Source organism: Tupaia chinensis, unplaced genomic scaffold (assembly GCF_000334495.1).
Source record: "Tupaia chinensis unplaced genomic scaffold, TupChi_1.0 Scaffold000478_3, whole genome shotgun sequence".
Classification (NCBI taxonomy): Eukaryota; Metazoa; Chordata; class Mammalia; order Scandentia; family Tupaiidae; genus Tupaia; species Tupaia belangeri.
The window spans coordinates 1,265,770-1,282,016 of NW_006159990.1; the positions used below are offsets into that span (position 1 = coordinate 1,265,770).

At 37.7% G+C, this 16,247-nt stretch overlaps 1 protein-coding gene across 4 annotated transcripts in view; it reads right to left on the reverse strand.

Moving 5' to 3' along the window:
• Positions 1–436: 436 nt before the first annotated feature.
• The window catches only part of FHL5 (four and a half LIM domains 5), a 58,898-nt gene continuing 43,087 nt past the window's right edge, over positions 437–16,247 (reverse strand). For 3 of the 4 annotated variants that reach the window (XM_006156103.2, XM_006156102.2, XM_006156101.2), the window contains 2 exons: positions 10,829–11,015; positions 438–4,130 (listed from right to left, as the gene is read on the reverse strand). In XM_006156103.2, coding sequence (XP_006156165.1) covers positions 3,967–4,130; positions 10,829–11,015 — 351 coding nt within the window. In that variant the 3' untranslated portion in view covers positions 438–3,966. Of the gene's footprint in view, positions 4,131–10,828; positions 11,016–16,247 lie in introns of all 4 variants that reach the window. The other variant, XM_006156104.2, reaches the window with a different exon arrangement.

The following is a 16,247-nucleotide window of genomic DNA, read 5'->3' on the forward strand; positions in this document are numbered from 1 at the left end:
CAATGGAAATAAATTATAAAAGACTGAGTAAAAGAAGGAAAATGTAATTGAAGTGGGCTATTTCTGATAGCATAGTTCCAGAATCATAGAGATAATAATTAGAATGAACATAATTCTTTTAGGTTTAGAATATTTTACAATTCAATCACTGTAAAAAAAAGAGCATAGGGAACCAGTAGTTAGCGTAATGGCTATGTTGCTTGACCCCCATGTAGTCGACCGCGGTTCGCGTCCTGGACCCGGGGGCTTGGAGCTCACGCTGGGCGCATGTGTGTGCGTGCCCAGGATCCCGAGAGGAGAATGGAGGAGAGGGGATTGCGGCGTGACCATCCCCTCTGGGGGGTGATTTCTCACTTTCTGTCTTTATGTCTCTCTCTGTCTGGCAAGCGCACGTGCCCTATAGTGAAAATCTCTCCAAAAAAAAAAAAAAAAAAAGAGCATAGACATGATTCTTACAGTAACAGCAACATTCTGTTTGGGTCAGACAGAATTCAGTTACAGTATTCTATTGATGCTCTGAAATATTATTTGAATATATATTTAATTTAGATATTGTAAAAGTGGGTTGGACAAATATATAAAAATTATCCTGTTCCCTTATATAATGGAAGCAGAAACACTTTAGAAGTTATTCTGCACCGGTTCTGTTTAATGCACAGATAAAATAAAAAATAATTCTCTAAAAACAATCTGAGGAATACATACTATGTAAAATATTCATTTATTCAGTGTAAGAAATTTCTGAAAATAACAACTTTTAAAACAAGGAAAAATGTAGTATTTTAATAATAAACATGTATGGCCAAACTTTAACCCAATGTACAAGGTAATTTTTTCAATGTCACAGTGACTATGTAAGTTTTAAACCTATGATTGTAGCATGATCACATTTTACTTAACCAATGAAATTGTTTTGTCCTAATGTGACAATTTATGATTTTTGTAGGTAAAACTTGCATCCTTGGGCATCCTACACATTATCATTGGAGCAGCAATTCTTTTTTGGGGGGCTCTTCCTTTGTCCTCTTTAATCTCCAACATGACAACATAAAATATTTTGATTTCTTGACTTCTGTTCTCATCTAGATCAGTAACTATAGCTCTTGACCTGCATTACCTTTTGCTTCTCTTATCCTTTTTGTTCCTACTAACCAAACGTATCACTGTAGTAAGGTATTTATCCCTTGGAACCTTGCCTTCTTTGGTTCTAGCCCACACAAGATCATAAGCATAATTTCCTCAAACACTTTCTTAATCCTTTTCCTTTTCTCTTTAAGAACTGGAGGCAACATTATCTGTTGTTGTTCTAATATTCTCCCTTCCTCTGACCCTTCCTTTTTTCTATTTGGCACAGTCTCTGCTCCTCCCCGCCATCTGGTTGTTATCAGCACAGGGGGTTTGCTTCTAAGAACTTCCCTGCCTGTGCATCTGCCACCCCTGAATCGAATCACTAGGAGCCCCGTGCTTTCTGAGGCAGTGCAGTCCATCTCTGGCTAGGTCAGTTCAGAGAGATTTTTCTTTACTATTTAAATAAAATAAGTCAATGATATGATTTTACGTTTATCTCTGTGTTCATGTTAGTCTACTGAGGTCTTCTTAGTTGTCTTGCCGTGCCGTGTGTGTGACACGCGTGTGTGCCATGTCTACAGTGGTGCTCTGTCTGAGCTTAAGAAAGGATCTCTGCATTTGGTTCTTCCACATTCCCATTTCAGTCCACCCTCTTACCACCTCAGAATCCCAGAAGTGTGAGTTCTAACTTTGCGCATAGACATGTTAATACGTGTTGATGTTTAGGGCACTTACTAAATAAGGAACTATGTATATGTGAAAGTATATATATTCATTTATATTTATCAAATTATAATCTTTTATCTAGGAAATGATTCTATGAATTTTAATTGGAAAGATTGAATGCAAGCTTAATCATGTGCATGCTCACCCACACACAGAATAAAAAACCTAAACATTATCAATTATTTAATTAAAAATGCACTGCAGGTTGTATAGTTCTCTATAATTGGTGAATGGAGACAATATTACAGGTCCCTCGTCTACCTAGACTTTAAATGGCTTCATTTTCTATATATGTAATGTGCTGTTATTTTCTAGATCATAGAACAATTGACATTATTAGTTTTAGTTTTATGTGTGCAGTTTCTTAGAAAGCAAGAAAAATAATGATAGCTTTGCCTGCATTTTACAATGCAAATATGAGAAAACATCTCGGCATTGTTAACATGAAAACACAATGAAAATTTTCAAATAGTCTATGTAGTCTGACCTTTTATTATCATCTAAATTATTAACATCTCTGAGTCTTCTTACATTTTAAACTCTTTCAAAACCTGTTTCTATAATAATTTTAATGGAATGTCCTGTGTTGCTATTTTAATCACAGCACACAGCCACAGCCTGTAATTAGATTTCAGTTAGAACCATTGCTGCTACCCAGCAACCTGAGAGTAGATACTTATATCTATGTGGGTTTCTTCTCCTGAACTCCCTCTGCCTCGTCTGCGAAATGCAACAAGAAAGTGTGAAAACCGACAATGGACAGCAGAGGTTTCTTCTATTTGTCCCAAATAATGTGGAAACTACTGTTGAAGGGCAACTAAGTAGAGTCATCATTAAATGCCGTCTGCTATAAAGATTAATGTATGGTGGTGATAGTGTTTGCATTATGGCTGTTAGTGTGTTTGTGCTCTGCAAACTGACTTATTTGTAGAATGGCGATTTAGGGTCAAAAGAACACCTCCTGGTCATGTAGCCACTGAAGCTCTGGGCACGTTGAGCGTGTGGTAGGGGAGGTGGCCCAGGCGTGAGGAACAGTGGGGAGGGCTTGTCTGCAGTCCACGTCACTCTATTGTGCTGCGTTGCAGGTCTTGAATTATCAGCAGCAAATTATTCTTTTTTAGTTCTTATTACTAGATTTCTTTAAAGCCCACTTTTATGTCTGCCCATTAATCATCTATGTAATTTTAGAAAGCAAAATGCATGAGACTCAGAGCTAATTATGCATTCTATTATGCCTTTAGATATCTGGATGAAAGTCATGTTCTAACATTCAATCCCTTTCCTAAAACTCATTTCCACAAGTGATGATTTAATGATCTATTTACTTTAAAGGTTTGCCATTGGGGACAGAGATTATCCTGGTTAGCTCCATGTGAAAGCTTAGATTTTTACTTCATAGAATCTGTAAGCATTTAGAAAAATCAGTGTGGGCTTTGAGAATACATTTAAATAAAAAAGGTGTTGAAACCCATGCTTTGACTGTCCCTAAGTAGAAATGATCCCCTTTATATGAAGGCAGAGTACGAGAGCCAGAGTGTCCACAATTCTCCAATTCCACTGAGAAAACACAGGAGCTGACCAACTCTGGAAGCAGCGTGTATGAGGATAAATGGCAGTTTTGGTTTTGAACTTCAAATCCATCTGTGTATCTGTGCAAACTACAAAAGAATGACAGAATTCTTAAATGCAATGATTGCTAATGAGTGTTCTCTGATCAGTTTTGTTGTTTTACTATATCAGATTATATAGAACTAGCTAGTTAGAGCTAGAAATGCAAACTTTGGTTTCATACAGGCCTCTCAGCTTAGTCTCTCAGTTTTTCTTTTACCTTGCAGTTTTGAAAAACAGTTTTCCTCAGTAATAGCATCCATGACTCCTAGGTATAGGTCATATTTTTGATTATAAGGAGACATTTTCCTATGTTTCTAACAGCAGAGTGCAGTATTTCGTAAGAAGAATTGCCTTCGTGTTTTAGTATATATTCACTTCTGTAGGCTGTGCTTTTTTTGCTTCCTTATAATACAGTTCAATCTCAATGTGAGCATAAACTCTTCTGCTATAAACTCTAGGCTAATATTTTCTAAAAGTAAGGTAAATAATACTACTTCAACCGAGTTCTGGATTTAGTGAGAACAAAGGCACAATGGATTTCAGGTGGGGAAGGACTGTTTCCTAGATGTCAGTGTCCATCCCAGAGCCACACTTGCGGCAGAAGATTTCCTTGTTCTGGGTCAGGAAGCCTTCACCCACCAAGGAGACAGCACACTTGCCACAGTTAAAGCATTCGCTATGCCACTGGCGAGCTTGGAAGCAAATGAACTTGGCACCTCTGAGACCTGCAAAGGAATTGGAGAAAAAGGATGAGCTATTCTTTAATATACTATTTATCAGGTGTTCTTCTAAGAACTGGGGACAGAGCAGGAAGCAAAACAATGCAGAAGTGACCCAACGAAGATTACTGGCCCCTCCAGGCCCTGTGTCCCTGGGAGGGTCAGCCATAGGCAAGCTCCTCCTATGTTACCCAGTCACATTCTCAGCCAAATTCCACTGTGATCCACAGGAATAGGAGTAGGTACAATCTAGATATACAGACCACGTCATTTTAGGAACAGATAAGGATTGTCTAGGACAGATAAGGAACAGAGTGTGGGGCAGTGGGAAGAGGGTTTTGAAGTGGGGTAGTTAAGTATGAATATCTTTATCCTTTCTCTCTGTGTGGCTCTAAGTTTACTTAGCTGCAAAATGAAGATAAAATGAAATAAATGTACGCTTGCTAGCTGGGTGTCTGCTATTATTTTAATGGCTCTAAGTTTTCTGTATTTTTTTTTTCTACAGGGTATGTGCATTTGCTGGAGAGAGAGAGAAAGAGAGAGAAAGAGCGAGAAATCACTGCCGGGGGGGAGGGGGGATGGCCACATCTCAGTCACTTCATGTTCCTCTCAGGATTTTGGGCATGCATGCACATGTGCCAGGCATGTTTGAAGCTGCCAGGTCCCTAACTCAAACTGCTGTCAGCCTGTGGGAGTTCAGTGACATAACCATTACACCATCTGCTGATCCTACTTCCCAAACTTTATATGCTTAGTTTTACTTAGGAAATGTCCCATGGGCATATTATGGTTCCAGACACAATTTCTGGGAAGCCGAATAAAGAATTTCATCCAGACTGTCATTCAGCTATCCTAAAATGATGACTGTATGACCTTGTCCAGAGACTATTTCAGCACAGGGTTGCAACAAAGATCTGTGAAGCCAATCGTGTTGGCTCCTGAGGCCATGCTATCCAGGGCCTAGAGTCGAAGTGTTTTGTCAGTCTCTGCCACTTTAATGTGGGTCTCACTTGAGATGTTTTTAAAAGGTAAGAGCAGTTGGTGTAATGGCTGGGTTGCTGGACTCCTATGTAGCCAACCGCGGTTCGAGTCCCAGACCCAGTGGCTTAAACTCATGCCAGGTGTGTGTGCATGTGTGCCCAAGATCCTGAAAGAATGGAGGAGAAGGGATTGTGGTGTGGCCATCCTCCCTGGGGGGTGAATTCTCTCTTTCTGTCTCTCTGTCTCTCTCTGTCTTTCTGGCAAGTGCAAAAAACCTCTCCCCCAAAAAAGGTAACAGAATTCCTCAGCGATACTCTGATTTCTCTCCCCTATATGATTCTAGGTATAGTCAAGAAATTGATTTTGAGAATTTGTAGATAAAGTGAACATTCTAGGAATTGGGAAAGGGTTGAAATGACCTGAGCTTGGGTCTTTACTTACTTGGCAAGTTCTCTCCACGTGATCTGAGTACTGTGTATTCCTGTGATTTGCAGATCACCCATAGAGCCAGGTTAAAAATAGCTCACATGCTATCAGATATAATATCCAAATACTTGATTTGGGATGGTGAGATATAAAAGGCAAATAAGCATTCTACTTCTAATAAAGTCTCCCTAAATATAATAAACTTTTGTTTCCATCTTTAAATCTATATTTGATGTTTGTATTTATAACCTAATAATTCAAAGAGAAATTTGCATCAAATTCCTCTATTTGTCTTGAGTACATTTATAGCTTTCTTATCTATGATGCTATCATCATTACTTCTATTAAGAGCAGATCAATAATATATCAATTAATTCTGTTAGTGTTATTTAAAAGATTAATAAGCTGGCTGCAGGAGTAATGTTCTCTCTATACATAAGTCTTCTCTGCTCATAAAACTAATCACCATGTGCAATTATGAGTTTTACTTGATTTTATTAGTAAGCCTTATACAAGTAGCAAGTGTAAAAGAATTATTTTAAAAATTTACAAAGAAGAAAAGAATAGAAACATCTGACAGCAGGACTGCAAGAAAATGTGAAATAATCCAAAATGTGGGATGCTTGTAAATTGTTTCAAATTTGGATATGTTTGCTCTTTAGGCCAAGTGCAGTAAGAAATTAATTCAGGACACAGGTCTCTGGCACCTGTTTTATCTGGCTTCATTTGTTCCTGACAAGTCAGTAGAACAATAGCTTGGATATGTGCCAGTCACTATTTTAAGCCCTTTATATGTATTATATCAAAATGGTATAAAGCAAGTTCATATAACCCTCACCTTACCTTCCTAGGGTAAATATTACCACCACCCCCACCCTGCAGACAAAAAAGAACAACAGAAAAATCTAACCACTTGCCCAAAGTCACCCAGCTGGTAAACGGCAAATAGGAGCTTCGAGCCCATATTGTTGATCTCACCAAATGAAGGTTGACTTTATCTTTCTAAAGAATGCAGCCAGGGGGACCAGCAGGTGGTGTGGTGGTTAAGGTGCTGGACACTCCCACATGGCTAACCATGGTTCGAGTCCTAGACCAGGTGGCTTGCTTTCTCACTTTCCCTCTTTCTCTCTCTGTGTATCTCTCTGGTCAAATTAAAATAAAATGAATGAATGAATGAAGAAAAGTAAATAAATAATTCTTTAAAAAAAAAAAAGACTGCAGCCAGGAACATTAGCATCTCTGTGAAGAAAACACAACATTTGGGAGTTCTTTTCCTCAAAACATATAGGGATGAGAGGAGCCAATATGTTCAACTCATTTTGCAAATAAGGAAAATGAACACCTTCAGTTATTTATCCATAACCACAAAGTTGTCAGGGGCAGAGGTAAAACCAAGACCTTTTACCAAGGTCATAGTGCAGAGCACTTTCCATTATGCCAAGCTTTTCATTTATTATTCATTATTATAAGAGTGAGTCAATCCCAACTTAAAGAAGGAGAAAAAAATGGTATGAAGCAAGTTCATTGTGATGGGATTAAAAATTATGCCTTGTGATTTATGGACAAATTTAGTTGTATTTTTGAATAATAATTTAATTTAATTAGTTTATTCATTTTTAATTTCCTATAGACCATATGCATTCATCAGAGAGAGAGAGAGAGAAAGGGAAAGTAAGAAGACAAGGGTCCAGGTTCAGGACTTGAACTGTAGTCAGCCATGTGAGAGTTTAGCACCTTAACCACCATGCCACCTACTGGCCCCCAAATTTAGTTGTATTTTGAAAAAATTCTAACCTAGATAGCTTCTTTTTAAACACTGGATTAATTTTTAAAAGAATTATTTTACTTTATTTATTTGTTTGTTTATTTCCATTTGAACAGAGAAAGACAGAGAGAGAAAGAGAAAGTGAGAAAGTAAGGCACCAGGTCTGGGACTCAAACTGTGATGAGCCATGTGGAAATCCAGCACCTTTAACCACCATGCCACTTGCCAGCTACCATTAAATTAATTTTTAATCTACAAATGAAAATTATACATATGGTATATAACATGATATTTTCCTATATGTATACAATGTGGAATGTCATAATCCAGACAGTTGTATCCATCTTTTCATATAAAAGTTTTGCTGATATAACTTAAATCACTCTCAGCAATTTTGGGGAATATAGTACATCATTATGAACTATAGTTAATAGATTGTCTGAACATACGCTGTCTATCTAACTGAAATTTTGTATCCTTTGACCAAGAACATACAGCTTCTTCAGCTGAATTCATGTTCACATGGGTGCTCAACTTTCTCAAGATAAATATATGGCAGTATCAGAACATCCTATTAGGCTGGCCCCAGTGCATTGTTTAAGCACTGTTAATAGAAAGCTGGATCCTATATAGCTGAACATGGTTTGAATACTGGCCCTGGTAGCTTGAAAATCATGTAATTTATGTGGGTGTGTGTGTTTAAAATCCTGACAGAAGGAGGGATGGAAGAAAGAGGATAGTGGTGTGACCATACCCTCTTGAGGGGTCCTCTCTCTCTTTCTTTGGTCAGTGCCTGCACTCTCTGCCAATTAATAAAAAATAAAACAAAACAACAGAATTCCCAGGGACAGAATTCAAATAGCTAGTTTTAAAGAAGCACTACTGCTGAGCCATTATCAGATCAAGATATATTAAAGTGAGTTGTATGTTTTGCAGGCATTTTAGTCTCTTGTGTCTCAATCACAGGGCCAAAAGAAGATGAAGATAATTATTAGCAGTTCCCTTTAGACTACCATTTTAAATTAAACACATTATACTGCATTTAGATTACTTTGGATTTTATAGAAAGAAGATTATGATGATAATAAAAAAAAATTACTTAAATATTTAGACATATGAATCTATGATGGATCAGAACTGAAACTCAAGGTCATAGACTTATGTAGACTTTTTGCCAATCATTATCAACCATTTGAGTGTCCAGAGAGCTTTGAAGCCCACTTTGAATTGTTTAATTCTCTCACTGAAGCCCCACCGACCCCTTTTGGCATAATTCAGGGATGAAGAGTTGTTGAGTGAATTGACACAAAATTTTAACTATAGATTTCATAAAGAGGATTCTGGAGCTCCAGATACTGTTGCATTTCTGGAAGTCCCACATTCTATATATAATCAGAAGAGATATCATCTGGAGGAGTGGGGCCTGGGGAAAAACATTTGGAGGAGGGATATGGAGACAGAGCATTGACGGGATGGGGAGGTAATGGTGTTATCGGTTGAAGATATTTTGAACAACTACATTGGAAAGAAATGTTCACATATTGAAATGTTCACTTTGTATGTTAAATAATGTGGTTGAATGTATAAAAGTAAAATAAAAATTATTATTAAAGGAAAGAAGTTAAAAAAATCAGAAGAGATGATGGCTTTGTTTTCTTGGTCACAGGAGTTACTAACTCTAAAAAGTTCGAGAGCAGAGTGATGTAAAGCAAAGGTCTGAAGCTCAATGGTCTAGGTTTGCTGATGCACATCTTTGCAAAGGCCTGGGAGGGGTGACGAACTGACTGATGGAGGCATGGTGTGTTGAACAGAGAGGGCATGCCCCATGCAACAGGGCAACGGCTCTGCTCTACATGACGATTCCACTGCTGGGAACGCGGCGGCCACCTGTTCACCCAGGGAAGAGCGCCATTTACTTTCAGCAGCACAGTGGATTTTACATTCGCTATTTTGAAACATGTACAAGCAGAACCTGTCTGCTGGCCAGATGGAGCCTGTGGGCTAGTGAGAGATTCTAAAACCATAGAGCTTGCTATGGTTTGTTCACCCCCAACCGCCAATTAATGTGTTGAGATCTTATTGTGAAGGTAGTAAGAGGAAATTTAACGACTTCATGGCATTGGAAGGTGGAGGCTTTGGAGTGAATAAGTGAAGGGGGTGTGTTATAATTGAGTTCTGGATGGATTTCTAAGGACAGAGAAAGATACCAGACTGAGAAACTTTGATGGTCACAGCTTCTCTGCTCTGTTTGTGCCTTGCCCTCGTGACATAACTGGGACTCTTATCAGACCCCCCATCAGAGGTGGCCCCTGGATATTGGACCTCCAAACATTGAGCTGAATAAATCACTAAGTTCATAAATCACCAAGTTGGAGATATTTTCTGTTATTAGCAGCAAAATGAACTAACATTGTGTCCCTGTATAGATAAATAGGACCGTGCTGTTTTTTCCAGTCACTAAATCTCTCCCTCCCTTTGTAAGTCAGCAAAAGCTTCCAAAATGGGATTTTCAGTGACATACTTCCCCTTGGTTGGAAGATGCCTGAAGATTCAACTTTTCTTTTGTTATTTGAAAATCAGGGAGGAGGAAACAGTTCATCTTTAATTCTATGCTACATAAACTGAACTGAAACATAAACTATGATCTAAGAACAGTAGCAAGGAAGAGGACTATAAATTGCCCCAAAGAAGTACACCTGGATTTCTCAGGTACTAGGCTAGCTCCAGTCCCTTTACTACAGGTTAGCATTTCCGAAGTGTCTCTGAGGGAAAAAAAAAAAAAATATATATATATATACACATACATACATACACACACACATACATACATATATAGCAAGTATATGTATATGTATATAGGGTTGTTTACTTAAAAAACTATTTAACATGGATTGATTTACTATTTATGCTATTTTCAAATCCTACCTCACATAGTTCATTTTTCAGTAAATGCTATCTTGTTTTCTTTCATCTATTCATAATTAAAACTTATTGTAAGTGAATAGAGAAAAGGGAATAGTGCTTTTGTTAGAAGCATTTTAAAATGAAGTTTAATTAATTCCTCACCTATGCTGCCCTCATTATTACAGCTTCAGATGTTTTATACGATACTGTATTTAATTAAAACATTCTCTCTCTTAAGGTTTCTTGCCCTTGTTTGGAATTACACAGGATTCTGATTTATTGGTACCCCTTCCTCTCACTCAAATCCTTAATGAGGTTCAGATCACCTTCCTCCTTAAGATTTCTCTGACCTCAGCTCATCCTGTTCTCATCCCTCCCTGCACTGTTACTTAAAGCCAATACCATCAAGTTTAATGTTTAATTTCTCTTTACTATATACAGCCACCCAAATTATACTCTGTACCTTCCTTGAAGGGTCCATATAATATTTATACTTACATATGGCCATCCACTTGGTTTATCTCAAGAGAAAATATAAATGAAAGATTTCCATTTTTTTACATGCATTTCCTAAACTACATAGTGGTAACTGTCTCCAGATAGGAGCACATTGAACTGAAGAACTTACCAGTAATGGGTTTGCTACAGGCTGCACACTTTTTGGCATAAAGATGGTTGTAGCAGTCTAGGCAGAATGGATAATCATCTCTGGACATAAACTCTTCTTCACAGAGCTCTTTCCTGCAGCCACTACACAGAAAACACTCTTTATGCCATAGCTGGTCACGAAATGTTATTGCACCCGAGGTGATCACCTGCCAAAGGATCACAGAAAAGGCAGTGACTCTGAGAAAGTCACAATCATTCAGAGCATTTCTTACTTCTCTTCTGTGTCTATAGATGGTGCTTTAGGCTACGCTGTCACCTTGTCTTAGGAGTCCTTTTCCTGAAACTTCAGTGATTTTACTTGTTTATTTACGCATGCTACAGTGCCTGTGTGCTCACCACTGGAGAGAGACAGAGACAGTGACAGGGGAAGTGAGAAATCAACCCCAGGGGGCATGGCCACAGTACAACCCCTTCCCCTTCGTTCTCTTCTCAGGATTTTGGGCGCACACACACATGTGCCTGGCATGATTTCCAAGATGCCAGGTGCAGAACTCAGACCATGTTTGGCCGTGTGAGAGTCTACCACCTTAACCACTATGCCACCTGCTGGCCCCTAGTGATGTTATTTTATTTTAATCTTTGAATCAGTATGAGAAGCTAAAGGATATAGGGATTAAGAGAACTGTCAGGAAATGAAAAATCATTCTAATTTTTGTCTTACAGTGAACAGAAAAAGAGAAAAGTCCATATTGGATGCAGGAAGATGAAAAAAAAAAGCGTTCTGGAGATGGCAGGTGGCGTGGTAGTTAAAGGTGCTGGACTCTTACATGGGAGACCATGGTTTGAGTCCCGGACCTGGCAGCTCGCTTTCTCACTTTCTCTCTCTCTCTCTTTCTCTCTGTCCCTCTCTGGTTAAATTAAAATAAATAAAGTTAAATAAAACAATTATTTAAAAAAATTTTAAAAGAAGCATTCCTTAATTGACATCCACATCCTTCTCTGAGATTTTAAATTTTGGTTTTCAGATATCTGCCACTAGAGCTAAGAGATTTTCTTTTTTTTAAAGAATTATTTTATTTTACTTTACTTATCTATTTATTTACTTATTTTATTTTGACCAGAGAAGGGGAAAGAGAGAGAGAGAGAGAGAGAAAGCCACCTGGTCCAGGATTTGAACCACAGTCAGCCATGTGGGAGTCCAGTGCCCTTAACCACTATGCCACCTGCCGGCCCCAGAACTAAGATATTTTCTAACTATGTTCTTATTTCCATATCTATCTTTGAGGAATGCTAAAAAACAAAACAAAACAAAATAAAACAATTTTTTTCTGAAAGCTTTATAGCAGATATGAGAATATCTAGGGGTAGTAACCATGAATGGAATTAATAAGCACCATTATTTACTAATAATGAACATTTATTTCCCTTGATAGAGATTTTTGCTATAGGCACATGTGCTTGCCAGAGAGACAGAGAGAGACAGCAAGACAAAAATTGAGAAATCACCCCCTAGAGGGGATGGCCACACCACAATCTCTTCTCCTCCACTCTTCTTTTGGGATTTTGGGCACACATGCACACATGCTCAGTGTGAGTTTCCAGCCTCTGGGACCAGGACTTGAACAGTGGTCAGCCACAGTGGGAGTCTGACGATGTAACCATTATGCCATCAGCTGGTCCCAATAATGATGAACATTTCTTAAGTGTATCTTCCTTCCTGAGCACTCATACTAAGGGATGACCTCTTCTGAATAGTCAAAACACCTCTACAGATGGAGACTATTATCTTTCCCCTTTTACAGATGAGCAGCCTCTGAGGATTAGAGTAAGTAAGCTCCTTGCCTTGGCTACAGAGACCAAGCATTTAAAGCTACAAAGTACGACTCCACAACGTGCATGCTTAGTCAGGAACACAATATAAAGTCAAACAGTAGAGAAGTCTTTTTTGAATGAGTGAACAAATACCAAAGGAGAAAAATCTCTGGGAAGCAATTCTTTTTTTCTTTTTCTTTTTTCTTTTTTCGGAGAGTTTTTTTTTTTTGCCATAGGGCGCGTGCGCTCGCCAGACAGACAGAGAGAGACAGAGTGACAGAAAGCGAGAAATCACCCCCCCAGGGGGGGATGGCCACGCCGCAATCCCTTCTCCTCCATTCTCCTCTCGGGATCTTGGGCACACACGCACACGCGCCCGGTGTGAGTTTTAAGCCACCGGGTCCAGGATGCAAACTGTGGTCAACTACATGGGATTCCAGCGACACAGCCATTACGCTAACTGCTGGTCCCCCTGGGAGGCAATTCTTATATTATATTTGGCATAAATGAGGTTCTGTGGGCAGCTACATGAGTTTTCTGCTTCGTAATTCAATGTAATGAACACTGATTGCACCTTGAGTCTCAAAGTGTGACTCGATAGGGTTTTGCCAGAGATGTGTATTAGTTTTCCCTAAGATAACATACCTTTTACCAAGCTAGTTTAATCCATAGACTCTGCTATTTTAAAAGGCTAAAACATCTTTATTTGAATCAGAAGGATAAATATTGGGCAACTACTCTTGTGCAGCTATTTTTAAGTTATCTTTCAAATCTATGACTATTGAGCTCCTGGAGTTTCTGTGGAATCTTGAGTGTGTTCATGTAAATGTCTTATAATGACTGAAGCAGTGTGGTATTTGAGACAGTTCCTATATTTGTTACTCCTATTAACTAGACAGAAAAAAATCAGAGCCTCTATCAAACCATCTTATTGTTGACAAATTCAACTCTGTTGTTTGTCTATGTTATAGGCTTTTGAAAAAAAAATTTAAAGATATTTTTAATCTTATTACACTTATCTTACAAACTAAAGATATTTGATATCAGTTATTTTTCCGGGAGGAAAATAGTATTCTGAATAAGTAACTGGGAAGCATAACAGTGTGTCTGAAGTAAAGCAATTTAAAACACCCCCTACTGACTTCAAATACCTTACAGCACACAGAGCAGAATTCATGATTCCTTTGATTTGTTTGGTCAAATTATTAGCAGGCAATGCTTAAAAGATTTGCAACTTGAAAAAAAATGTATTCACAGCAAAATAAAACTTGATATATATACCAAAGACTGTTTAATTAGGAAGAAGAAACTCTGAAACATTAAAAATACTTTACATGTGATTATTTTCCTTTTGAAGAGGTAGGTAGGCTAGAATGAAATCTAATATCTAAGTTTAGTTTTTGCCGCTGATTGATCCCAGGATTTATTAGGTCATGGGGAAAGTCATGAGGTGTTTTTCTATGCAAAAATGCATCATAACTTTCCTGATAACTCAATAGAACAAGTTTCTTCTCTGGCAAAGTGGAGGCAATAATGATTTTGTACCCAACTGAAGGACAGGCAAAAGTTGAAGAATACATTTAACTCTGAACCCTGAGGAGTTTAAATTCAAAGCACTTGTGGTTTGAGGTTGCTTGCTTTTCAGTGGAAAATAAATTCTATTGTATCTGAATTTACGAGAAAAAAGTATTCTAAGAGCCTGATTGTCAAGTAATGTTTTGCTTTTTGAGAAACATTTTGATTTGGGTTTGGATTGAAAAATTGTTTTTCTTTAGTTTGGATCATCTTAGTAAATAACATACTCAGTTTTCTTTAAAGGACTTGTGGTTTTAAAAATCAAGTAGAAAATAATCTGCCATGTCATAGTTTGTCTACTACCCAGTATAAACACTTCATACATTCTTGATCACTGTAAATCATGTTCTAAATATAGCCACAGGCTCCTCTGACCTGGGGAACGCCAGTACTTTAACTCACCCAGGACTTAGCACTGATGTATTAGGTTGTCAAAGAAGTCATGATGTATTTTTCTATGCAAAAATGTGTCATGACTTTCACAGCAACCCAATACTAGAGAAGTTCCCCTCTTGAATATTTATAGCATCAAGAGAAACTGTTTGTGTTCAACGAATGATTTTATGAAAATTCCCATAAGTTGCATCCATATTTTAACCTACATCTTTAACAGATGTGGCCTAAAATTAGCCAGCTTAGTTTTCTCTCAAAACTAATTTACCCATTTTATTTCTAGAATCTGCTTTTAAATGCATATCATTGATTCTGGTACTTCTCTGGACCCTCGAAGGTCTGATTGTTGCTTATGAAGTCATTTTCTAAGCTGGTGTTTCTGGTAGAGTAATGGAGGTCTCCAGGCATAAGATGAATTCATGTTATGTTACTATCAACTGTAATTCTCAGCCTCTGTTATAGTATCATTTAATAATTATAAACTAGGAAAATGTATTGATGCCTCCTTACATGCAGTATTACACTTGTAGAAAGTTACTGTATTTGTACGTTACATGCCTGTTTGTTTCTATATGCACCTGTAGAAGGTGGTAGTGAGACTGTCAAGATGCAAATATGTAGCTGGTGTTATGAGATCTACCAAAGCATGCAGAGGTCAAAATATTTAGAAACGTATACTAGTTCAATGAGTTTTCATGAATTGGCTGTCTTATCACCAATGTATAGTGCCATATTAAACTTACAAAGCCTCATAGGTTTTGCCCTCTTTCTTCTTTCTTTTTCTTTCTTTTCTTCTTTCTTTCCTTTCTTTCATTTCTCTCTCTCTCTCTCTCTCTTTTTAATTTGATCCGAGAGGGACAGAGAGGGAGAAAGTGCGAAAGCAAGCCACCACCAGGTCTGGGGCCAGTTCCCAGGTCATGCCTTTCTTAAAGAATATCAGTATATATTTTTATGAAACACAGACAGACTTCATCAAGGGGATGAGTATGAATTATTTTTTTATATATAGAATTTTCTAGGATAAAAAATTTAACTTTAAAATATGACATATTTCTATTAGAAAAAGTTTTTTTAATTTATCTTTTAAATTTATATTTAAAATATTTAATCACTATATATCTTTACAGTGTATACAATGCGTTTTTGATGGGAAACCACTTCAGAAGACCCTACATGATACTCTGGAATCGGAAGTGAAGGAACTTGCAGCTCTCAGTCTTCTCTTATCTCTGTCTCCTGAGCTTCCCTCATGATCGTGTCACTCTCCTAAGCCTTAAACGCACTCATTGGTGATACAGAAACTTCAAGCCAGGGAGACATTGGTGCTGCTGACACATGATATCAGGAGCTAAACATCCTTACATGTTCTATCATAGAAGTTAAACAGCCTTATATTATAAATTGGCTCCCTTACTCATTCCGCAAGCAAACCCATATTTTTCTGAAATAGTTTATATGGAATGGATCAAAACCCCATTTGCTAAGAAACATTCATATTCAAAGAGAGACATGTACCCTCTCCTGGAATACATGAAATTGTATAAAAGCATTGAATGAGAGTGGAATATCAAATTACTTGAGCTGTGTAGAATATTAAATTTATGTTCTCTGTGGATTTTTTTTTTTTTTTTTTGCTATAGGGGGCGGGGGGTCCCCAG